The 25,209-nt window shown below is 38.2% G+C and overlaps 1 protein-coding gene across 2 annotated transcripts; it reads right to left on the reverse strand.

Annotated features, from left to right (window-relative positions):
- Positions 1-151: 151 nt before the first annotated feature.
- LOC136845281 (RNA-binding protein 28) lies at positions 152-24,878 on the reverse strand. Of its 2 annotated transcripts, none has more exons than XM_067115433.1 (11): positions 24,527-24,878; positions 21,032-21,309; positions 20,578-20,891; positions 20,143-20,311; positions 11,900-12,444; positions 11,421-11,610; positions 9,418-9,635; positions 7,524-7,673; positions 6,357-6,486; positions 5,803-5,933; positions 152-2,353 (listed from the first exon to the last, which is right to left on the reverse strand). In XM_067115433.1, the coding sequence occupies exons 2-11, from the start codon at positions 21,201-21,203 to the stop codon at positions 2,045-2,047; spliced, it is 2,328 nt and encodes a 775-aa protein (XP_066971534.1). In that variant the 5' UTR covers positions 21,204-21,309; positions 24,527-24,878; the 3' UTR covers positions 152-2,044. The 2 variants fall into 2 exon arrangements, with proteins under 2 accessions (XP_066971534.1, XP_066971535.1); XM_067115434.1 differs by having other exon boundaries at positions 24,508-24,631.
- Between the last annotated feature and the right edge of the window lie 331 nt (positions 24,879-25,209).

Below are 25,209 nucleotides of genomic sequence, written 5' to 3' on the forward strand. Positions count from 1 at the left end.
GGTACTGTCCACACCTTTTTTGGTATCCAAATCACTTTCTCTTTGGTCATAATCTGATCAAAGAACTTTACTTGGTTTTGATACTGTCCTTGTCATCTGATTTATGCATTGATAGTTTAGTATGTGAGGGATACTTGAATAACAGTTATTATTTAAAAATACTTTTATTTCTTCTGTTGTGTTTTTCAGTCTACCAGGGATACTTGAAAAAATAATTTATTTCATTTCTGCAACATATTTTCTTTTAATGGATTTTTTTTAACAATACAAGTTTGAAGATCCATAACCATTATTGTGGTTCATATAAACCACATATTTTTATAACAAGTGTGCATGTGTATTAGAGAAACATTATCAACTGTCTCTCTCATACTCTCTTCTTCTACAGGTAGAGATTGTTGGGACTTTTCAGAGCAGTGCCTGGATTCCATTCTGCCATCCTGCTCTCTCTCCTTTCTCAGTCTTCAGATTCATGATAAGGGGTTGCTCCAGTGTTTTCTCCTTGTGGTTATACAACTTAGGGATTTCCTGAGCATTCTATTCTGTAAAAGAAACCAAGAGGTTTGGTTTGCTTCCCTACCTCACTGCTGGGCCATCCAGGATACAGATCATTCACGGAGAAGCTGAGATACTGACAGATCATCAAACTGCATCTCCAAAAAAAAATTAAAAAAATCTGCAGTAAGTGTGACATGAAGGGAGACTCCAGATAGTTCACATCTCACTGCAAAGACGAGTGGGGAAGTGGATACCGAGTCAACAAGAGAGAGTGGAAGGAAGAAGCATAGTAACAGGAAGAAAATGGATGGAAGGTAGATGGCAGAGACACATCTTGGCTGAGGGTACCCAGACAAATAGAGCCCTCTTCTCACAAGTGAGAAGGGACGTGAGGTCCAGTCTGAGGAAACTTGTCACAGCAGAGCAAGACTCTGATGAAGGCAGTCATGGCTCACACCTCAAGAGGAGTCTTTCTCCTTTACTGGAACATTCAGCTAGTCCAATTCTGGTATACATGCTTGAAACAAGGCAGATTTTGAAGAAGTGAATCAAATGCATCAGCTTCAGTCTTTGTATATTCTCTTCTGAGCAAATGAATACTCCTGCTTGTATGGCCAGTGGCAGCATGTTTCACAAGTCTGCTGCAGGGAACAATTCTGCCCCTACCAAGAAGCACACAGTAGAGGGTCTTGATCCAAATTAAACATGAATGAGTTGGAAGCCTGTCCAGGTAGCTCTTGCCACATAAGCTGTGGCATATTAGTCACACAGAAAAGGAAATCCTGAACACATACAGCCCCAGCCAAAGCAATGCTGGACATTTGCTGGCTATCTACACTCACAATCACTATGAACCATTAAGTGTCAAATTACTAAGGAAAAGGGAGGCACTCGAAGACAATAATAATTAAACTGGCTTACAGAGAAAAATGTGTTTGAAAAGTTATGCAACAACATCTGAGCCCTAAAATTACATTACAGAAAAATGCTACCTAATATAAAATCCCAAAAATAAAAACCAAATTCAACTGGCAATAAATAAAACATATTTACATAAAAATGAATGGAGAAAATTAAGATCATCTAGCAAGTGATATTTCACCAAGCATTAATCACATTTTGCTTGTTTTACACATGCAGTAAGCCCTTGGTTAAACATGCCTATTGGATGTTAAGTAAAAGAAAAGGTTTGTTTGCAGTATAGACACTGTTCCCAGTTCACACAAGTGAATTCTACTGAATAATAACCATGACAAAAGTTTTAATTTACAATATAAATATATTGCCAAGGAAATTTAGAAAAAAATATGCATTTCACTAAAATTCACAAGAAAAGTTTCTGCATAACATTCTGAGGGAAAAACTGCTGCTTGGTGAATTAGCCTTACAAATAACATTCTAACCTGAGGAGTACAGAACCACACTTAACTGTCAGAGTACGTTTCTCTAAATGAAAACTACCCAAGAAGAACACCTCTGTACATTATTGGGTACTCTAGCAAAGTTTGGGGTTTCAATAAGGAAAGGATACATTACAAAACTACATCTAATCTTCATACCACTTTTTACTACTAGTTTCATTCTTTACAGCTGACATCTTTTGCTTGTACTGATGAACCATGTCATTAAAAGATTTTTCTTTCCTCAATTCTGATTTTAAATTTTTAGGAAGAGGCTTCTTCCGCCTCTTGTTCTTTGTTTTTGTCGTCGTCACTTCCTCCTTAGACTTTTTGGCAACTGGCTCCTCTTCTCTGTTGTCGAAGACTCTTAACCTTTTACGACCTTTTTGTCGGTCTAGGTGTTGCTTTCTAAGCTGCTTTCTTGTGATTTTACTGCTGATTCTGTTTCCTCGGACCTAAATATATAAAAAATTGGTTATAAATAAAATGCACCTTGAATACATCTTGAATATGTAATATAGAAAACATTACAAGAAAAATTTTGCAAATGGTGGACTTTTGCATTATCCTATGATCATCCAAATGTAAAGTGCAGTGCTAATAACAAAACCAATTTTACAAAATGCAGATATTACAAATTCTTACAATTAATATTTTTCCTAGGTATGCAAACTGTAGCCTTCATATAAGGAGTATCTTTCTGCCCATGTGCTGAACTGGCTGTGTACTGACAAAACAAGGAATGTATCCAGGTGGGGATAATCCACCTAACCCTTTAACGCTGAAGCCCTATTTACAAAAACGTCTCCTGTATGCCGGCGGCGTTCGGTGAGTTAGTGCCGAAGCGGAAAAAAAGTTTTTATAAAAAAATCACAGCACGCTTAGTTTTTAAGATTAAGAGTTCGTTTTGGCTAATTTTTTCATTACCTGAAGTTTAGTATGCAACCATCAGAAATGAAAAAAAATATCATTATCATATATAAACATTGGAATATATGACAGCGAAAAAAAAAAAACTTGTATATAATTGTATACAAATCGCTGTAAGCAAAACGGTTAAAGCTAATTGAGTTAATTTTTTTAGTTGTATTGTACACTAAATTGCAATGATTTTGGTATATAACAAATTTTAAAACGATCAAAGCAACAGAGAGAAAATATTACAAAATGATGCATGAATTTGTAACGTAGCGGACATAAAAAAGTTTTTTCAAAATTCACCATAAATCGAAATATTGTGCTAGAGACTTCCCGTTTGTTGAAAAATGAAGCTAATTGATTGAATATTACTAGACTGTAAGTGTTTTAGCTTACAATTGTAGTTTTCGACCATTTCGGTTGAGTTAAAGTTGACCGAAAGTCGAATTTTTTCTATTTATTGTGATTTATATGGAAATATTTCAAAACTGATAAAAGCTACAACCATGAGTTATTTTCTGTTGTATTCTACATGAAATTGCGCACATTTTCATATATAAAACTTTATGTAACGACTAATATAAAGCGGTGCAAATATTACGACAACGAGACGAAAGAATTTCTGAGATGTTGGCAGAGTTACTGCGCAGACATAAGGAAAATGTTTTTTAAAAATTCACCATAAATCGAAATATTGTGCTAGAGACTTCCAATTTATTGCAAAATGAAGTTAAACGATTGAATATTACTAGAATGTAAGAGTTTTAGCTTACAATTGCGTTTTTTTACCATTTCGGTCAAGTTAAAGTTGACCGAGGGTTGAAATTTTGGCAGTTATCGTAATTTATGTGAAAATATTTCAAAACTGATAAAAGCTACAACCATAAGCTATTTTCTGTTGTATTCTACATGAAATTGCGCACATTTTCATATATAAAAGTTTATGTAACGACTAATGTAAAACGATGCAAACATTATGACAACATGACGAAAGAATTTCTGAGATGTTCGGCTGAGTTACCGCGAGCAGGCGTAAGGAAAAAAAATTTTTTTCAGAAATTCACCATAAATCGAAATGTTGTGCTAGAGACTTCCAGTTTGTTGCAAAATGAAGGTACATGATTGAATATTACTAGAATGTAAGAGTTTTAGCTTATAATTGCGTTTTTACCATTTGGTCGAGTTAAAGTTGACCGAAGCTTGAAATTTTGGCAGTTATCGTGATTTATATGAAAATATTTCAAAACTGATAAAAGCTACAACCATGAGTTATTTTCTGTTGTATTCTACATGAAATTGCGCACATTTCCATATATAAAACTTTATGTAACGACTAATATAAAACAGTGCAAACATTACGACAACGTGTGAAAGAATTTCTGGCGCGGACATAAGGAAAAAGTTTTTTAAAAAATTCACCATAAATCGAAATATTGTGCTAGAGACTTCCAATTGGTTGCAAAATAAGGTAAATGATTGAATATTACTAGATCGTAAGAGTTTTAGCTTAAAATTGCGTTTTTTACCATTTCGGTCGCGTCAAAGTTGACCGAAGGTTGAAATTTTGGCAGTTATCGTGGTTTATATGAAAATATTTCCAAACTGATAAAAGCTACAACCAAGGGTTGTATTTTGCTGTATTGTACATGAAATTGCACACATTTTCATATATAAAACTTTATGTAACGGCTAATATAGAACAGTGCAAAAATTACGACAAAATGACGAAAAGTTTATGAAATTTTCTGCTGAGTTACCGCCGTGCGTAAGAAAAAGTTTTTTCAAAAATTTACCATAAATCAAAATATTGTGCTAGAGACTTCCAATTTGTTGCAAAATGAAGGTATATGATTGAATATTACTAGAATGTAAGAGTTTTAGCTTACAATTGCGTTTTTCGACCATTTCGGTCGAGTCAAAGTTGACCGAAGGTTGAAATTTTTTGTAGTCGACGTACGGTACGTCCACTCAGCACCCAACAGACAATTTTAGTCGACGTATGATACGTCCAATAGGCGTTTAAGGCTCCTAATAAGCTCAGCACCCTAATTAACTATGCATCACAAAAACCAGCTAAAATTAAACCCACCAACACTTGTCTTTCCCTGTCATGTGCTAGCCACTAAAATGCAGCAAGCAGGAGAACCACAGATCAGTTCTTGCAATCACTGAAGCACTTTGCAAAAGACTGTCAATTTGAAGCTGTCAATATATCCCAGCATGCTGATCAAGCCATTTGTGATCCTTTCACCAATGAATTAGCCTCTCCTGCTATGAGTCAGCATCTGCTCGAAAGCTCAGAGTTGACATTAGAGACAGCTGTATCAACTGTCAGAAGTTTGGAGATGGTCCATATGAATGCAGCTTCCTTGAATACTAGCCTGAGCATTGTAGTTCAAGCTTCAGTGGAAGTATCTGAACCTGAGTGGAAATGCAAGTGGGACCTCTGGAAAGTGTGAATTCTATAACTATGCAGACTGCATGTTTATAAGTTGTTCCATGATTAATGCACATCTTTCTGTTCTTTCTCTTCTCATGTTTATCTGTTCTTTCTCTTCTCATGTTTATAAGTTGTTCAATGATTAATGCATATCTTTCTTTTCTTTCTCTTCTACAGGTGATGTTGAAACGAGTCAAATAAAGCCTTTAATCTAGGTTTCAGACTATTATTCACCACAGCTATCCCATCACAAATTAGAAAAAAACATACAATTTGTAACTAGTAATGTAATCAGATACAACTGAAATATACTCTAACAAGGCCAACTCATGAGCTGCATAAGAATCCAAAGACATGCAGAACTGTGGGGTCAGGAGTAATGTAATTAAGTAATGGGTTTTCACTGTATTGAAAAAATTTAAATTCTTTAGTTGGATTTCAGCGAAAGATCAAACATGGATAGGCTGAATAAGCTTCCAAAATAGACTGAGGCTACATCAATATCATTTTATCCATAAGTAGTGATCAGCATATTTAAGTACATACCTTAGGTCCTATATTGGCTGGTAAAGCATTCTTGACCCCAGCTGAAGGATCAGATTTAGAACCCATGTAAGACGTGTCATTCGTCCATTCCTCTTTGTCTGTCGAGTTGTTGTCATCCTGGCTTTTCTTTCCTATTAGTAAATTAGTATGAGTCACAAAATAGAAAAAATAAAACCCATATTATGAAAAAGTTTTTCATACAATGCAAAATGTAGCTATAAATACAAACCTTATGCACTTATGTGCTTTAATACTGTATACTGGAAAACTTTCTGAGTCTTGAATGTCTTCCATAAGACAGACCGACTTTTGGTCAATCAAAAAATAATTGCATGCAAAACCTATTGGTGTAGAAACTTGAAGCTTTATATAATGAATACAGAGGTACTATAAAAGGAGAATGATCATACCCCAGCACCTTGAAGCAACTAAATAATGTACTGGAACTTATCCAAGTTCATAAACCTGATATGATTGACTAAACAAATGACATATTCAAGATTTATACTGACAATGAATTTCATAATAAAGAGTACATATATTCATGTATTTACCTTTTAGTTCTGAATTTTTCAAGTTCTTTCCTTTATGAAAGGCAGCATTTTTCTCTCTGCTTTTCTCTAACCTTTTCTCACGAGCTCGAATAATTTCACGATTTTCCATGGAAAATTCAATGATCGGTCTCTGAAAAAAGAACAGAAAACAATGACTTACCTAAAGAACTCTACAGGTAAATAAAAATAATTTTCATAATAGATCTTAATTCTCGCAAGCTTTACCTTTTCAAAAGGCAGATAGTAAATCAATCTCAAAGCAGAAAACTAATGCATACCTACTCTCTCAAGTTATATTTTATTTTTACTCCAAGTAATTACTAGGATTATTTATGTCTATATAGAGTGCATATATACCCAATGATATCTAAACCTCAAGTAGCTTACAATGTATTTAAGACTGTGCAAGGAAATTACGTTATTGTATGTCATACCAAATAAACAATACACTTGCAAAAATTTGTATGAAATGTTCATCACATTTCTAATATGGGGATATCAAAATAAGCATATAAAATTAGGAATATGTACTGACCCTCAAAGAAGATAATGCAAAACTGACAATTAACTGCATATCTAGTATTAAGTGGTGGATGGTATGATCTGGGAAGATCTCTCAGTGTACAGGAACATCAGAATTATGAAATATTTTATACAGCATGCACAATGAGGTACTTATGTGATGGTTCCAAAGATTATTATCAATTAGAAGTTAGAATGGAATGGAATATAAAATTTGGGCAAAGGTCAAGACCTAGGACCTATGTAGTCACTGAATGGGAAATTGAAAGTAAAAAGGTTTTAAAGGTGTAACAGGAGGAAAACCACGCTGTTGCACTATGAAACAATTGTTAGGAGCAGGTGGGAAGTAAGATGGATGAAAGAGACTATGAACAGAGGTAGAGTAAAAGGAATGAAGGGGTTGGAGCTTGGAGCCAAAGGGACGCCGCAAAGAATCTTAAGTAATGCCTACTGTGCACTGTGAGAGCTGCACTGAAGGTACTACCCTCCTAAGGGGAAGTTTGACTTCGTTTGTAAAGAGGTTGTACTGCATATACAGTATGTCTACTGTGACTCAGTGATCACATTACACCACGTAATAATAATAGCAATCAAATGCCAATCATTAATATATAATATATTATGAACTATAAATATCAAGCTTACTTTATTTTTTGTAAATGTATTAGGGTTGTTGTTCAACTTTCGAAGGGCAGCTAATGCATGCTCGTGTTCTGTAAATGAAACAAATCCATATCCACGACTTTTGGGCTTCCCATCATCACCAATGTCACGTAGATTTCGCATAATTCGAGCCTGGAGAAAGAGCAGAAGAAAAATTCTCAATTGAAAATCATGAAATACAAACATACCTACCAACAATCATATCTAGTTTATTATGAATACAAATTTAAATGTTTTAGTTATATACAACTAAATTCAACATAGCAGATAATACCCTTATTACACTTAACTAACATAATCTTTCAGGCAATAAGGTTTACTCCCCAAAATTGTTTTCAACTTGACTTTTTATCTCTACGGGTAGATTAAATCTCACTAACCAACAGAATTATCTTACAAAAGTAAAGATCAAGGCAAAATTACTTTTCACTGAGAAAGATACCATAGAAGACAATTCAGTTACAGAAGCCAAGGTAGTGAATTAGCATATCAAACATGATTACGAAAGAAGAGCAGCATATATAGATACATAACTATCCATTAAAAAAATATGCTCTTTACGTCTCTTAATCAAATGAATGGATATGTAATGAAAGCTAATTCACGTGGAAAAACTTACCAAGTATGAAGAAGACATTGCCCATTTCTCCCATGTAAATGCAAAAGAAAGGCATACACTCCAATCTCCTCATTATCATAAATAATAATGTAACACAGACGTATAACCTAACAAGTTTCAAATCGTCCACTATTGTATAACATATCAGTGCGTAACATCTTTGCCGATGAGAATTTTGTAGCTAGAAACTGAAAAATGAAAGCTAAACAAACTTCTCACATCATGTGTGCTTTTCATTATATTTATATGGACAAAACCAATAGCATTTATAAGGCAATGCACCAGCCAAATTATAATCTACTCTTTGAATTTCTATTCTCTCCCAGCCTTCTAGTTTTACTCTCAACTAAGCATACTCAGTTCTTTTGACTATGCTAAATAATTTGGGACATAAAGCTCATTTAGCAGGTACATCCTTCATACTTTTTTACTGATTTAGTTATCTCTTTGTGGCTTTGTACAAACCACAGGCGAGTACAGTACAGGCTGACTGACTTTACATTCTAAGAATTTTACTTATTTTTCTCTATAAGTTTTACATGTCCTAAAAATAAGACCACACATTTTAAAGTTGACTGATCTAAAGATTAATGTAAATTTATGCTAGTTCCATGGTTTCTGATTTTGTTTTCCAAATCAAACTTAAATCATAAGTAATCTCCACATCTAGTGGCAAAAACCTTTGCTAAACTTTCTGAGTAATATCAATTCACTAGTTATTTCTCTTGTCTATTCAAGTACTTCATATTACCTAATCCTTTCTGTACTTTGGTTCTCATCCTCACTTCCAATTACCTAGCCTACTTTTCCTGTAATACCTAATGGAACAATGACTAAGTTTTTGTACTGTTTAAGCAGAACCCATGTAACCTGATATCTACTATGCTACAAAATATTTCAAGGAAGTTAACGTCTGTTTTTATGAGAGAAAATATTTTTAGTCTTAAGACAACTCTTGTAATACAGTACTATTTATTACAAAACCTGAATTACTATTATTGTTAGATGATGAATACTATTCATATGGAACAAGCCCACAGGAGCCAATGACTTTTAATTCAACTGTCCACAGAATATAGTGTTCACTTGAAAAAGTAACAGGAGGTAATTGGAAATACAGAAAGAAGAAATCTGTTCCTAGAATACAAAAAAAAACTTAGTTGTTATCAGCAAGACTTCATTAGGCAGTTGTATACCGAGACTTTTCTTCACCTGAACCCTCAACAAATAAGCAGTGCTATTACTATACCTACTCACCTCAGTAATTTTACAGCCTGGTTCTCCATGTTTCAGGAATAACTTCCGGAGGTCACCATCAGTGAATTTCTCGGGTAAATTGTTAATACACAGACGCGTTTTGGAGATGAAAATATTCAGATTCTTCAGCATCCTACGTTTTACTTGTTCTCGCATATGTCTAAACTTCAAGTCTCCTTCTGATAGTCCTACTGCTGCCTGAGTTCCAGGACGAATAACTGAAAAGTAAAGATAATTATCTCCTAAATGTTGCATAACCTAGCTATTAATATATGTTCATACCCTCAAGTGTTTCATCACAAACCCATTAACCATGTACAACCCTATTTGCTGTCCACATGTCCCCAGACACAAATAATCATATGGAATGGAATGGAATAAAAAATCTAGGCCAAAGGACAAGCACTGGGGCCTATGAGGTCATTCAGCACTGAAAGGGAAATTAAAAGTAAAAAGGTTTTAAGGTGTAACAGGAGGAAAACCTCACAGTTGCACTATGAAATATTTGTTAGGAGAGGGTGGAAAGTAAGGCAGAAGAAAGAGAATATGGACGGGGGTACAGTAAAAGGAATGAAAAAACATTGCAGCTTGGAGCTGAAGGAACATTGCAAAGAACCTTAAGTAATGACTACAGTGCACTTCATGAGTTGCACTGACGTCACTAGCCCCCTACAGGGCATATAATTGTATGTCTTTTAGACAGAAGCAGAAGCGCTCAGAGTGAATGTCCCCACATGTACATCTTTGACCCAACAGCAGGTGGTAATTATTCTCTTACTGTTCACAAATCTGTGATACTGACAATATGGTACAAGAATCTTAACCATATTATGCTTTAGCAATCTGGAAGAAATTTAATTATTTAATCAGTTTACTCAGTAACCTACCAGAAATTCTTTTTTTTTTTTTTATTTTCACCTAAGTATGTTAATAACCACAACCACTATCACTAAGGTTGCTTAACTTTATGATGGCAACCCCTGCCAAACAAGTGGGTGAGATGACTTTCTCCACAAAAAAAGCTTGCTTAACTTTATGATGGCAACCCCTGCCAAACAAGTGGGTGAGATGATTTCTCCTTTCTTTATGATGGCAACCCCTGCCAAACAAGTGGGTGAGATGACTTTCTCCACAAAAAAAGCTTGAATTCTGGACAAACTAATATGTTCATAACACTGCAAGTTCAAAGGGCTGATTCATGCTTACTCTACCAATGTTAGCAGTGAGAACAAGAAGAGGATATGGACATGGTCATGTCTTGGTCTAAGCTTACAAAAAGTCTGTGTGTGCAAGTTCATGGTGAACTGAGGTTTCTGAAGGCTGGCACTTCCTGTCCACCTCAAACTTGGACTCATTAACCATAGGGCTCAAGCAAAGCTTGGAGGCTTCAGAAATTTTTGGCGACTCAATGGCAATGGTGATGAAAACAGGGTGCCAGACTATGAAGTTGTTGCTTCTGTAGATACTCAGGATGATGACAACCCAAGATTAAGCAAGGTAAGGGGGTAACTTTAGAACATTATTATGTGATCTAAGATGTCTTTGTAACTCACTTTCAGGAATTGTAACACCATTCAGTACTTCTTTCCTTCAGGCATTCTAAATTGCATTCAGAAAATCACCAACTATGTCCACATATTTCCATAACAGCATTCATCTTTACTGATAAATCACAAGAAACTGATGCTAATAGTTACCATTACTTCAGAGATTTTTAACAGCTTTACTGTAAACTGCTTGACAATAATAATAGCTTTAATCTCCCCAAAATTTCAAGGCTTCAGTAAAACAGAGGTTTGTACTGATACAACAAAATACCTGTACCTCAGTTAAAATTGTTATAGGTTTTTACCATAACAGCTAAATATAACAAACTACTCATCATGAAAAAATGTACCTCTATCGCAACAATGAGCATTCTTTTGATAAGACTGTACCCTTTTAAGGATAACCTAATCCTTAAAATTTATAGCTACAGTGTTTGGCATGACAATTATACTTACATCCTTCCCTGGCTAAATAAAGATTACGCTTATCTTTAAATTTCTTCTCATTTTCTTGGTTTTTCTTTTCTATTAAGGTGTTTCTGCTGACAGCTTTAAAAATATACATGGGACGACCTAAAACTACAAAATTCTCTTTCGTCAAGGGATCCTCTGCTCTGGCCAAACATGCAGAAGCACTTTCTCTAGTCTGTTAAAAATAAAAAAGCATGAATTAGATTGTAAAACTGTATCATGAAATTTCTGGGAACATTAAATTTAAAATAAAATCTCTTTGTCATTTATAGTCATGGGTATATAGACATAATTACTGATATCTTAATTCTTTGAAAGTTAAGTCTAACCAGACCACTAAACTAAAAGGTTCTTTGAAAAAATACACATATTTATTGGCTATAACTGAAAACCAAACAGTAGTTTGCAATCTGTATGCATACCCTCAAAGCCTTAAAAAAAATTAAATGATCATCAATGCTCACCTTGAACTGGGCAAAGGCTGTTCCACGAGGGTGTTCTGTAAGAGGATCCATGCAAAGGAGGACATATTTAAGCTCTCCGAACTCTGAAAGAACATTTGCAATATCTTCCTCAGAGGCATCGAAAGGAAGATTCTTGATAAAAACTGTCCTTTCCTCTGCTACATCTTTACTGGGATTTGTTGTCTTTGGCTGTTTTGTAGGCTTTGCTTTTCTTTCCTCTTCTTCCTCACTCTCATCGTCTTCATCACTTTCATCATCATCATCATCATCACTACCACTTTCATCACTTCCCTCGCTATCCTCGCTGTCATCCTTATCTTCTAACCCGCTGTCTTTATCTTCATCCTCGTCTAGTTTTTCCTCTTTAATCTTTACATCTGGATAGCCAGAGTTGAAAGAACTTTCACCACTCACAGAATATTCCTCTCCTAATTCCTGTTTAATTTCAACTACCTCTTCCTTTATGTCATTTGAATCTTCAGTTTTTACAGTCTGTGATTCGTACTTCTTTTTGGCAACAGCTAAATCAACTACAACTGGGCGTCCTGAAATAAAATACAGTATTCACAATCCAAAGACTGCAAGACTAACCATTATGCTACATACTACCATCACAGATATATATAAATGCCAAAACATCACTAGCATTACAGCATATTATACCTCACACCAAATAATGTAAAATGTATACATGAAATACAATGTCCAATACCTAAATTTAATATGAAGTAAATAATATAAGGTATACCAGAGCAAAGCAGAATTATAAAGACAGGATAAGATTACAAAGCAATACAATATAAACTCTTTATCATATTACATTAGAATATAAAAGCATTATATGGACAAATAGAAACTGGCAATGTTAATACCATGATTATAGTAAGAATAAGACTTGGGCTAATGTAGCCCAATTTCACCACTCCATACAATCACAACATCTTTGTCAGCTTACTACACTCACATGCAGTCAATAGGATAAAAAAATGACGATGCATTTGAGTATGAGTGAAAGGGTGCAACACATAATGTGATAAAAAAAAAGAGAGCACAATTTAAATTTTGAAACTTATCACCTTAATTTCCCCAAGGGAACATAAAACTGTGGATATAGCACTTGTGATCTAATCTTCAAAAACTTAAAGTCACCAAGTCCAATAAGGATAAAAATGTTGTCCTATCCCAATAATCAAAAACTTTGAGTTATGAAGTTTTCATAATAAAACAAATATTGTAATACTTACCTGAACACCTGAATTAGCCCTGGTCACCTACCAGCCCGAACTACATCCCCATAGCTTTTACCCACTTAGTGGGTAATTAACTGTCAGCGTTACCAACGGTTACAGGAAAATCTTGTCATATGAGTTACCTGAAGTACCGCTGGCAAGCTGCTGCAAGTCCCGGCCGAGTGAAGCCAAGATCCACAATTGCATTATTCACTATTCAAATTGAAGTGGGGAGGAGGGTGGGAATCATTCAGTGTTCAGGTAAGTATTACAATATTAGTTGTATTATGAAAACTTCATATTGCAATACACTCCCTGAACACCTGAATTAGCCCGAATGAGAAAATTTTAAGGAGGTGGGATCAATCTAATTCAGCCCAACCTGCCAACAGGGAAAGCAGGTAACTCATTATTTGCCTACTCTGTATAAATGAATGTATCCTCACCTGGTTATCCAACTCGGCAGGTGAGGATGCCTGTAAAGAGAGTACCCCCGAAGTTACTCATGTCTAGGTACTGTCCGAATCGAGCTACGTCTCATGTGGTATTCAAACCTCCTCATGGATAGAGAGTAGCAAAAACCAACCTACCATGTGGCTAATCACAGCCTCCCTGAGTAGCGGAGAACGATGAACCTCCCATGTGGCTATTGTAGCCTCTCATGTATGGAGAAGTTGAGTGTGCAGGATCTTCGAGTTCTTCGCCGCCTGTTGCCGCCGATGTCTGCGCAGAAGAGGTTGAAGAAACCAAACCTGTCCAATGGATCTGCCTAACTTCACAGCACTAACGCCAAACTTAATACTCTCACTATGAATCCCGACCAACAGAGACTTCTAAGTTCCTTAGACTACATTCATTACCTAAAGTCCCGCCCCCACCCTTGACATTACTACGTAATTATAAGATCAAGTTGGTCGCCACAAAGGGACCCAGCGAATAACTCTTCTCCGAAGAAAACTGAATGTCTCTGAGGTAGAAAGTCGTGAAAACCGACACCAACTTCCAAGTGGCTGCCTCTAAGAACCTCTGCACTAAGAGACTACCCCCTCAATTAAATGAACACACCCTCGATAATAGAGTTAGCCGCTACACACGGACTAAGAGAATAACTCTCATGTAAGGAGGAGAATGAAGAACCCCTCAAGTGGCTATTCAGAGCCCACAATGTATGGAGGGAATGAGATAGTGTGCCGAACCATTGACCCTCCACCTTGCAGGTTGCAGCAAAGGCCGACAACCGACAAGTGAAGAAGTATCTCAGCGCCGACGAAAGAGCCTAGGCTAGCCTACAAGAGCACCCCCTTGGACTCTCATAGGGAAACTATCAAAGACTAGGATACTTAAAATGTACTAAACCTAAGTTCATGTGATTATACTATCACTGTTGCTCAAGATTCTAAAGCCTAAAAGGAATTCCTCTATCTGGTTAACCTAAGAACCACCGCATTCGTGAATACCACCTTAGCTAAATGACCGCACCCTAGAAAATACACTTCGCCATTATGCGTGGACTAAGAGAATAACCTTCCAAGCCTTAGCACTAAGAGAATACCACCTCAGCTAAATGAATGCACTCTAGATAGGAGACTTCCCTGCTATACGCTCTGCGGCGAATTGAATGTCTCTTAAGTAAAGGAAGAAAATACTGAGATGGACTTCCAAGTAAACTGCCTCCAGAATAGAAGACACTGAACAATTCCTTAGAAAGGAAGATGATGTGGACATACTCCGAATACTGTGCGGTTGGGGAAATACAGAGCTGAAGAAGATGAGGACGAACTCTGAGAAGCCTGGGAAATCACCAGCAATAAAGGAAATTCGAAATATTAAGTAACATCTGGAATTTTTTTTTTTTTCTGGGAAGGGTGCTGAATTAAATAAAAAAACTGTTAAATGCTAAATATAATGTAAAGTCAAAATTAAATTGTATTCAAGGGCATAAAGCTCGCACTACATGAGAATCGTGTAGTGTGCCTGCAACTATGTTTGTGGAGTGAGGGCTTATGAACCAAGAACCAGGAACCCGCTCTCCTGAAAGTAACTAATCACATTCTTTGACAGCGGACAGGAAGGATTCCATGGAGAGACAAGAAGAGTACACAGAAGCGGACGGAGTTTCTCAACTTTTGATAAATAGACTTTAATATTCACACTGGACATAAAGACATCCCCGCTGGATCGCCAGAACCGAACACTTGCAGATAAAGAACCTTAAACGAACAAGGCAGAGTTTTAGCCTTCGACACTGTCTTCGCCACGAATTCCGGAAGAAGAGAAATACATATCATTTCCCGCCTAGGAAACCAACCTAGAAAACTTCCCAAAGCTCCCCCACCTTTCTAGCTGCAGCTAAAGCCGAAAGAAAGAAAACACCTAATCAGTTGTCTTAACGTTAGAACTTCCAACAAACCTTACGAAGTAGCCCGAGTCAGCAAGACCGGATGTTAAACTTAAAGGAATGTAATAAATCATAAAAGATCTAACTACTAGAAATTTTCAGGAAGATGGAAAAAAGTACTGCTAAGTGTTGAGCGGTAGCCAGCAATAGCTGAAAACGAAAGAATCTTGACTTTCCAAAGGAATAAGAGAAAATCAGCTAATTTGGTTATGGCAGGCCTAAAGATGGAATGACCTTCCTTATGATACCGACTTCCACATGTCCAGCTGACCTGGTAAAGCTTACACGTTGACTTTCTCAAGCTGAAAGAAACACTGTCTAGACATAGCTTTAGAGAGTCCGGTCTGTCTAGATGTTTGCTCAGCAGTCGCCTGCAACTAGATTCATCACGCAAGAGTATGGATGATAATGGTGAAAATGCAGTTGTCTAGAAGATCTTCCGCATGAGAAGGAACATCGGAACTTCCGAAGGAGCATTAGGAGTTCTGAAAAACAAGGGCGTTAGGGCCAGCAAGGAGCTAGAGTCATAGATGTCTTGACACTCCCGCAATTCCTGATTACCTGATGAATGAGGCTGAATGGTGGAAAGCATACACCTCTAAAGTTCTATAGATCTTGTTCCCCCCGAGTTCTCTGATACGACATGGCAGTTACCATGTCGCAAAGCAGACCCACTACTCTGTTGCGCACTAGGACTGAAAAACACCTGAAGCTTCCTTTATGGCCCTGAGTTCCCGAAGATTATGACTCCTCTTGTTCCCGATTCCCCCAGAGGCCTGAAGCCTGGGTTCCTCCAAGGTTGCACCCCAACCTTGATATGAGGCATCTGAGTACAGATGAACGTCGGGAAGAGGGGAGACGATAGACCTTCCGGATGTCAGATGCACTTCTTCTGACTATCACAGAAGATCCGACAAGCAAGAATCGCTCCAGACTAAAACTGCATTCTCGATGTGGAAGTCCCAGCAATTCCTGAGACATACCTGAAGAGAAAAGCATACAGAGACAACAAGTGTCTCCAAGTGGGTACTGGCTGTTCCCGGTTGGACAGGTACACCTCTACTTCAACATTTTGTACCCTCGATGATGCATAATTGCCGACACTGGAGACATGAGTTAGAAGCAACAAGTTCATTATACTGGCCACATCCCCTGAACCCTGAGCAGCCACACTAATCATAGCCTGCTGTGACGCTACTGCTGACAACGGCTACACGAAATTGACCATGGAGGAAATATCCCCCTCCCTAAGACTGTTGCAGAGCAAAAGGCGCCCTCAACAGAACCGTCTCCGTATGTCTGGGTAGTGAGGCTGAAGCTTTAAAAAGAAGTCCCTCCTCTTCTTGCCAAAAAACGTTGTACAGTCAGATGAAATGTTAACATGGTATGCCAGCCCCATTGAAACCGAAGTGATGAGATGTCAGGCAGTACAGGACTGGAGGGAGTATATCCATCTTGTTTGAGAAAACCCTATCAACCCGGACTGCATCCACATAGAGTGGGACAAGGCCTCCGACTGGCTGCAAAAGGTGTCCTCCAAGATACAAGCCTCCCTAGATGAAACTGAGAACAGACAATTTGACGAAGGAACCCGAGAGAAAAGAGCCTCAACAGATACGTTGAGAGGAACCCTGACACCCGCAGAAGGGTTAAAAGCTACCTTGTAAAAATCCCTCCTGAATAGGAAGCAAGGTTGAATCCTGCTTACTCGACCCTATCAAAGCCACTAACCTACGTCTGCCTCCCTCAATGCCTGCCCGACACGGCCAAACCAGACCAGATTCTTTGATGATTGAGCAACTACCGGTTCCGTAGCATATAGCGACTCGAACATCGCTTGATTCAGTACTGTAGGCTCCTCCGGAGCCTTGGACTGAGGATAAAGAGTATGGATGAAGTGCGCCATCCGCTTATACTCATTCTCATTAGCTGAAGGAAAACTAATATCCGGTATGGATCCTCTTCTTCAAATGAACAATCCTTGTCGGACTGGTCCGACTGAGCCAAACAGGAAAAGAGACAGGCCGACCCCTAGCAAATGCCAAACTCGAAAACCCGGAACTCGCCACACCTGGGTGCGCGAGACGGACACCTGACGTATCAATCCTGAAGATACTGGAGGCACCAAAGTAGGTTGCGCAAACCCTGCACCACCCAACGACGATGACGCAACACCTGGGCCAGCCACACCTGGGTGGACAACACCCACTCCTGAGAGCGAAGAGGCCGCAACACCCGAACCACGCAAATCCGGATGTATCAAAACCGCATGAGAATGGGAATCCGGAACTGAAGACCTGCTGGTTAATGAAGAAGGGAGGAAAAGTCCTTGATGACCCGGAATCAACCCTGAACCTACATGGATGCCTTAGACGGAGGGACAGAGAAACCTGCAGGAAAGTTGAGAAGGATGAAGGAAGAAGTAACCACTGGGGCGCTAACGCCGACGTTGGACCAGAACTCAAAGGAGTTTTGAAGGGGAAGTTACGAGGTACTGACCCCAGGTAACAGAGGAAGATAAATTACCAGCTATCCTAGAGAATGGAAAGGCTGAGGAAACTATCAGTGCTGATACACTGAACGCTTGCGTAGGCGAACTGCCGACTGCCGTAGCATCTGCAAGAATCGGGGAGGATACATTACGGTTAGAAACCCACAAAGAATGAAAATAAGGAGTTGCTGACACCTCCGCAAACACCTGAGAAGCAACTAGACCGGATGCCTGGGAAACTACAGGATTCACAAAAGGTAATAAAGAAGACGGATCCGTTAAAAGTACCCCTTCCCTTAACCCCGAAGAGAGAGAGGGAGCTGCTGAGGCTCTAATATCACAGGGTTGAACCGAGAAAAGCCTTTGCTCTGCCGAGTTAAAAGCCAAGAAAACAGGATGAGCAAACAAAGACCCCAAAGAACCCTCAGAAGAGCGGACCAAAAAAGAAGACTGAGTCAGGGCAATGGAAGAAGGCTTAGAAGAAAATGGGGAAAAAAGGAAAATTCCGTAACAGCCGAAGAGGTCATAGATTTCAAAGAAAGAAAATAGACTGATTCTGTTCCCACCCCATGATAATCTTGATAGACATCATTAGCAAATTCAGAAAATTCCTTAAGACATAATCATGAATATTGGAAAACCAAAAATTGAAACATTGCCTAACTAGAATCTATAACCTTTAGAGGGACCCAACAAATCTGCATTATATTCAGCAACATTGAAAACTTGATCGCCAGAATTACCACCATCACAAGATGAAAAAAATTTTAACCCCTGAAGGAAAAGGAACCTTCGAAGAAGGAGTATACAAGGAAAGACAAAACAAATTCAGAACCAGATACATCAGAAACCAAATCTGAACGACCCTCCACGGATCTGGAAACCTTTTGTTGTAAAGAGCACGAAGCAGGAAATAAAACCGACGATTGATCTAAATGAGAGGCCTAAACATTAGCGACCCCAACCCAACCTGAACCCAAAGAAGACTGCACGTTCAACTACTCTTCCTGAATACTTCCTAAAGTAGTATTCCCACTCGTCTGAGTGATTCCTAATTCTAAATCCACCTTAGAACTTATGCTTTTAGAGGGAAGGGGGAAATCTACTGCCAACACTGCCTGCTCCACACTGGGGGGGCCGGCAGACCCTACCTTCGAGGTTTGCAGTTCTCCATGACACCCGCCGCCCATTAGGGCTGGTTCTGTAACAGGCGGGGGGGCTGCAAAAGAACGATTAGTATCTACAACACTAGTACTACTATCCCTCCCTATCTTTAGTTTCCTTTAATTTAGTCATAAAGCTAGAAAAATAGACTAGACGTACTAGCTGATGACTTGTCCTCTAACTTTTTGAATAATTCTTCCATCTGATCTACCGACCAAGACTCGCCGCCTATCTGCCTGATACTACACTGCATCTTCCTACACAAAATACAAACAGAATGTTGATCATGTTTGAGGGTACTCATCCTACCCCTGCAGGACATGCAGGACCGATGAGCGTCAGCATCTCCAGCAGTAGAAGACTGTCATGGAATATGAAAATGAGGTGGAAGCATCGGCACTAGCAGACGGCGACGTCTTCTTGTTTGACTTATCCAATCGAGTCCAAAGTACTGATCCCAGTGTCAAAACCAGGAGAGAAGTTCCAAATCCAGTCAATAAAGTATCAATCCAGGAGAAAAGGCGTTGAAAACAGTCCAAATCGTAATCTGATGTCCAAATTCTTTAAATGAGGGTCGGGCTAAATGACCAAAAGTTTGCCTGATATGGGACACACCCACACAGCATAGAGAACAAAAAGCAATTGGGGATCTCGGCCGGGACTTGCAGCAGCGTTACCAAGGGTGCTTCAGGTAACTCATTTGACAAGATTCTCCTGTAAGTGTTGGTAACACTGACAGTTAATTACCCACTTAGTGGGTAAAAGCTATGGGGATGTAGTTTGGGCTGGTAGGTGACCAGGGCTAATTCAGGTGTTCAGGAGTGTATTGCAATAAGAATTTTTATTCATCTGTCTGGTTCAACCCCCAAATAATAAAAACAACACACAGCAAAAACAGAAAATGGCCATGTAAAATACTTGGCAAAGTGCATTACAACTGAAAGAAAGAATTCCCACTTACCTAACAAAGGCTTCATATTGCACTCTTGAATAGCCTTTAATGCTTCCAACTTTGTTTCGTACTGCAAAAATGCAAAACCTGCTAATTTCTTGCCATCTTTACGAACAATATTTATCTCATTTATTGTGCCATATGGGGAGAAATGATCTCTTATTATCTTCTCAGTAACCTAAAAATTAAAAACAGTAATCAGTAACTCCTATTATTAACTTATGGATTGTCAAATGTTAAAACAATTATTTAATCTATTAAATACTGCATCAACAAGACAACCTCTTCTATTTTACAATTTTCTTTGCTACAATTCATCTTAAAATAAGAAGCCTAGCTTAAGATATGAAGATAATACTTCTCAGTGCTATATACTATAAGGAAAATTATGGCATTATCACATGTAAGTATTGACACCTTACCTGAAAAGAAAATAATACATGCCTGGAAAGATAAGTTCCTCAAGATGATTCTACCTTTCTTCAAATTTCTGTCTTCACTGTTCACATCAAATTTTTTTCTGTTTGTGGACCTTTTCTTCTGATGTATTTCCTTCACTTCACCATCAAAATGCTCCTCCTTTGCTGCATCTAACTTCTTAATCTTTTTATCTCCCTTTTTCTCGTACTTCTGGGTTCGGGAAAATTTGACTTTTAAGGCTGAACCTCTAAACTGTTTCCTGTTCAGGGATAAATGTGCTCTTTCTGCATCTTGGGCATGGCAAAACTGCACATATGCCATGCCCTTGAATTCCCAATCTGAAATGAAAGCCAAATAAATAAGAATTCCTGAGCAGCAATATCATAAAACAATTACTTCAACAAGTATGAACTGAATGCATGTAAGGATTTCTAATTCATAGGCTGCATTAATCTCTTCCCAACAAGCTTTATTTTACCTTTATCTCTCACTAGATGACATCTCCGCACTGGACCAACTGCTCCAAAGAAATCTTCGATTTCTCTTTTGGTGGCATCTTTTGGTAAATGTGTTACTACGAGTGAAGTCGGTTTGTTTTTCTGGAGATTGCTTGGAACACTAGGTTTCTTATTACGTTCCTCTGTATCCATGGTGATTTATGGTAAAAAAAAAACCTGGCTTCCTAAAATGCTCCTTCCCGACACCTTGCCAATAAATGATGGTTTTTCCTGCCTAGTATCGGGACACAATGCTTCTCTGAAAAGGGGAAAACAATGTTAATCTCAAATGCCATATACCCAAAGTTATCTTAATTACATGTACATTATCACTCATAGCATGACATGTTAGCCAATGGCTTTGGAAAAAAAAATCATATTCTCTCACCCAGTGAGTATTCTCCAACAACGAAGAGCCCTGAATTTGTCATCATCTGTAATTAAGAGCCTCACTAAAGTGAAGCAACATGTGACCCAACTATTGTTGTAGGGAGGAGTGATTCATATTAAATTGTAGATTTACAACTTAAAAAAAATTTCTCATTTACGTCTAGTCGTTAATTAAACGGGAGGCAATGTAACAGCTCTTTATCAATTTGACCAATTAATGATCCAAACATACTGTTAGGTATGCCCAGAACTTTTTTTACATTTTACCCTATACCATATTGTATATGGTAGAATGACGATAAAATGTGCCATTATTGTATTCAAAAAGTGTAAATGTGACTTACCTACCAAGTGCTCTATGGGTAACAGGAATTTTACAAAGGTTGATGTGAAAGAACTATACCTTACATCACCTGCAATTACTGGTTATAAAAAAAAATTATAAATGAAATGGTAAATCAGATACACATGACTGTTCCCATGGCCTTGGGATGTGAAAATACAATAAAGGGAAATCGTCTCTGATTATAATTAGTCAGATACCTTCATACTTGGTGTTTTATAAAAAAAAAACCTGAGGCCCCTCTTGACATAGGTAGCCACCCCTTGTTTTGTTCACTGAAACATTAGAGCATGTTTTGAACGTCACTTTAAACTATTATGGGTTTTGAATTATGCCTTTTCAAACTTACATTAATCCTATCAGCCACACTATTGTTCATATCTATGTGGGCCTTTCATGTCAACATATTGTTTGTACATAATTTTCTTTACTTTGCACTTCATTCATGTCTATAACTTGCACCTTTGTAATTTTCTACTCTATTCAGTTGTCTTCCAATTTGTTTGGTTCTCAAGTGTTTTGAGGCTTCATTTGCTTTGTCGTAACTTATATCTAGTCTTCACAGCTCATATGAAGTGGAACAGCAGTCCTGTTTGGTGTCTATCTATACACCTTTCATTTCGAGAACTATCATGACTCCTTTGCTTCTTAGTTGATCAGTAGCTCATCAAGGAGTTCAGTAAAAATGGAAGGGAGAAGCATGAGAACAAACCTAGACTTGTGATGATAAAAGTGGGAAATGAGAATGAGAAATGGAAATACTAAAACTGTAAAATGAAGTTTACCCTGCCTCAAACAAATCAGGTAGGAATAAGCAAAGAGGAAAAGTGAGGAAGTTATAAAACCATGGAATGAACTAAAAAGGAAAAAAGTGGAGAGTACGGGTGGCATATAAAACACTACTCTGAATAGAGGCAAGCATCAGGAGAACAATGCAAATTGGCAGACAAAAAACAGGTGCAATTGCACTGGCTGTACCCTCATCGTTAGCTCAACTAGGGTAGCCTATATATACAAGCAGACAGACCAATATTTTTCTGCTAGTTTATTGCTCTAGGTTAGGTTAGGCTGCACCTTTGTAAGATTTGAATTTCACTTACGAGCTACAATGCCCTAGGTTTAGTTGCAGAGGTCGTGGGGCCTGGATAGGTCGGACTAGACACCCTACCAGTAGGTTACATTGGTATCCATCCCCATAATTCAGGCCTATCCTAGTTCTCATAGCCTACTTCCTGCAAAATGGTTTTCCACTGCAGTCCCCAGCTTCGGGCCATTACTGTACAGGCCTACCATCAAGGTTTTGAGTAGATGCATTACCTTTTAGCCTACATGCACTCATACTCCTTAATTCTGAGATAGGCTACGCAGTAAAATTGCAGACTAGGCTATGACTGCAGCCCTTTTGTTCGGCAACTTCCAGTTTATGTGCAAAACGTGCGCCAGTCCCTTGGGGATGAATGTAAAACAGGGCGAGTGAAGAATGAAGGGAACAGGTTCCACAGACAAAAACAAACCTAAGTTATGTATACCTTAGTTTAACCAGAACACGGAGCTGATTAACAGCTCTCCTAGGGCTGGCCCGAAGGATTAGATTTATTTTACGTGGCTAAGAACCAATTGGTTACCTAGCAATGGGACCTACAGGTTATAACCTTTTCTAGAATGCCATGTACTGACCTAGGCTAACTAGACTGGGTAGTTTAGAGGGTAAAATTTTACAAGTTGCCAATAAGACTCCAGCCAGCCATTTTTGCACGAAAAACCATTTTGAGTTTTTCATGCAAAAATGACTATGAAATAATAGGGCACTAAAAGAACCTTAAAATACCAATATAACTTCACCAACAGGTGTTGACTGGTTACAATTTTGCCGTATTAGCTATGGAGGGGAGGGGTATTCTTACCTTATAAGTCGTAAATTTTCTAATTTTTTTATTTGTCATTTGCGAATAGTGTTTATGGGGTTCAATTTAATGAGAATGAAGAGCTCTTTTCAAAAATGTAAGTTACAATTTCATAGTGTGTATTGGCAACTTATAAAATAATACTGTTTAGAGAATGACAGGACTACCTCTTAACAGAAGTTTAGTCCATTGTCTCCAATGTTTAGTGTTACTTGGGGGGATCCAGGAGGGGTCAAAACCCCCAACCCCAGCCAGGTCAGGGGGCAATGCCCTAGGCCTATGTGAGGTTAAGAAGGCAAGGCCTGGTTAGGTCAGGACCTGACATTCTCGGTTAGGTTAGGTATGTTTTCGTCTGCAGAACCTGCTCCCGTCGTTCTACACTCATCCCCCTTCATAACCTTCCTTAGGCGCCGTGCCCTAACCTTCGGCCCCAAGTAACACTAAACACCAGAGACAATGCAGTAAGCTTCCTCTAGGAGGCAGTCCCGTCCTTCTGCAACCCACCCCGGTGGTGACTGGCAGGAATCAGGCCAAGGTAGAAGGGTAGGATTAGAATGCAAGTTTACCCATCCATGGGCCTAGTAAGCAATTCTATAATGAGGCCTTTACTATGCTGTGATTCACTTTAGGTTGCTTACATTAAGTGGGCAAGGGTAAATAGTGGTTATATAGTGAACTTGTTACCACTGGTTGTAACAGAATTAGGCCTCGCCTAGTCTAGGCTACGGAGTGGACAACAGCCTGGAACCCTGGCCTAGCCTATTTCACAGAATTATTACAAATATACACTCTAAAACTTATATTAAACATAATTATGTACATAACCTCATTTTACATACGGTATATTACGGTCCCTTCGTCATGTGCCACTGCAATGTTAAAATTTCCACTATCAAATAAGGAGTCTTGGCTGACTAGTAGTACGCAGCACTATACCACGTTGTTGCGATTGTTTATACTCAACATATGTCTCGTCTTCCTCTTCTTGCAAAAAATTTTGACAATATCTGAATCGGTGACGTCGTTGTGCATCTCTATTTAATTTGAGATTTTGGTGGATTGTCTCTTCAGTTATAAAACCATTTCATGAAAAATAACCAATCGAAGAGCTATCTATACGGTTTCGGCTGAAAAAGGGTCGTCACCGGATACTGTAAATTGTTACAATCATCATACCGAGGAGCACCAAAATGAAAATTTATGGGCATTGCATCTGATATAATGCTACTCAAGGGGATGAAATCATGTTAGTGAAATAGAGGAGTTCTTGACATTGTGTGACTCTGAGAAGTCCAAAGGATATTCATTAACGTATAGAATTAGATGTCCAAATGTGGACAGCTTGAAAATACTGTATAGGCCTACCTCCATCATTTTTTTAAAGAAAATTTGAAGTTAAAGTCATTGTAAATTATAAGCCTTCCCTTTGCAGCTAAGAGGTATCATTACAATTCGGTGAGACTACGAACTCATGTCAGGACTTCTAGGGTTTGACATTAGGATTTGTTCTTAAAGGAGGTGA

The sequence above is a fragment of the Macrobrachium rosenbergii genome, chromosome 13 (genome assembly GCF_040412425.1).
Source record: "Macrobrachium rosenbergii isolate ZJJX-2024 chromosome 13, ASM4041242v1, whole genome shotgun sequence".
NCBI classification, from domain to species: Eukaryota; Metazoa; Arthropoda; class Malacostraca; order Decapoda; family Palaemonidae; genus Macrobrachium; species Macrobrachium rosenbergii.

Bases quoted from the DNA above. Each gene is read 5' to 3' on its own strand.
- LOC136845281 (XM_067115433.1), bottom strand. From the start codon at position 21,203: ATGGATACAGAGGAACGTAATAAGAAACCTAGTGTTCCAAGCAATCTC. The intron at 12,445-20,142 runs GTAAGTGGGAAT...ATTTTATTTCAG, and splicing joins CAATATGAAGCCTTTGTTAG to GACGCCCAGTTGTAGTTGAT. The intron at 9,636-11,420 runs GTAAGTATAATT...TTTACTTTTCAG, and splicing joins TTATTTAGCCAGGGAAGGAT to TTATTCGTCCTGGAACTCAG.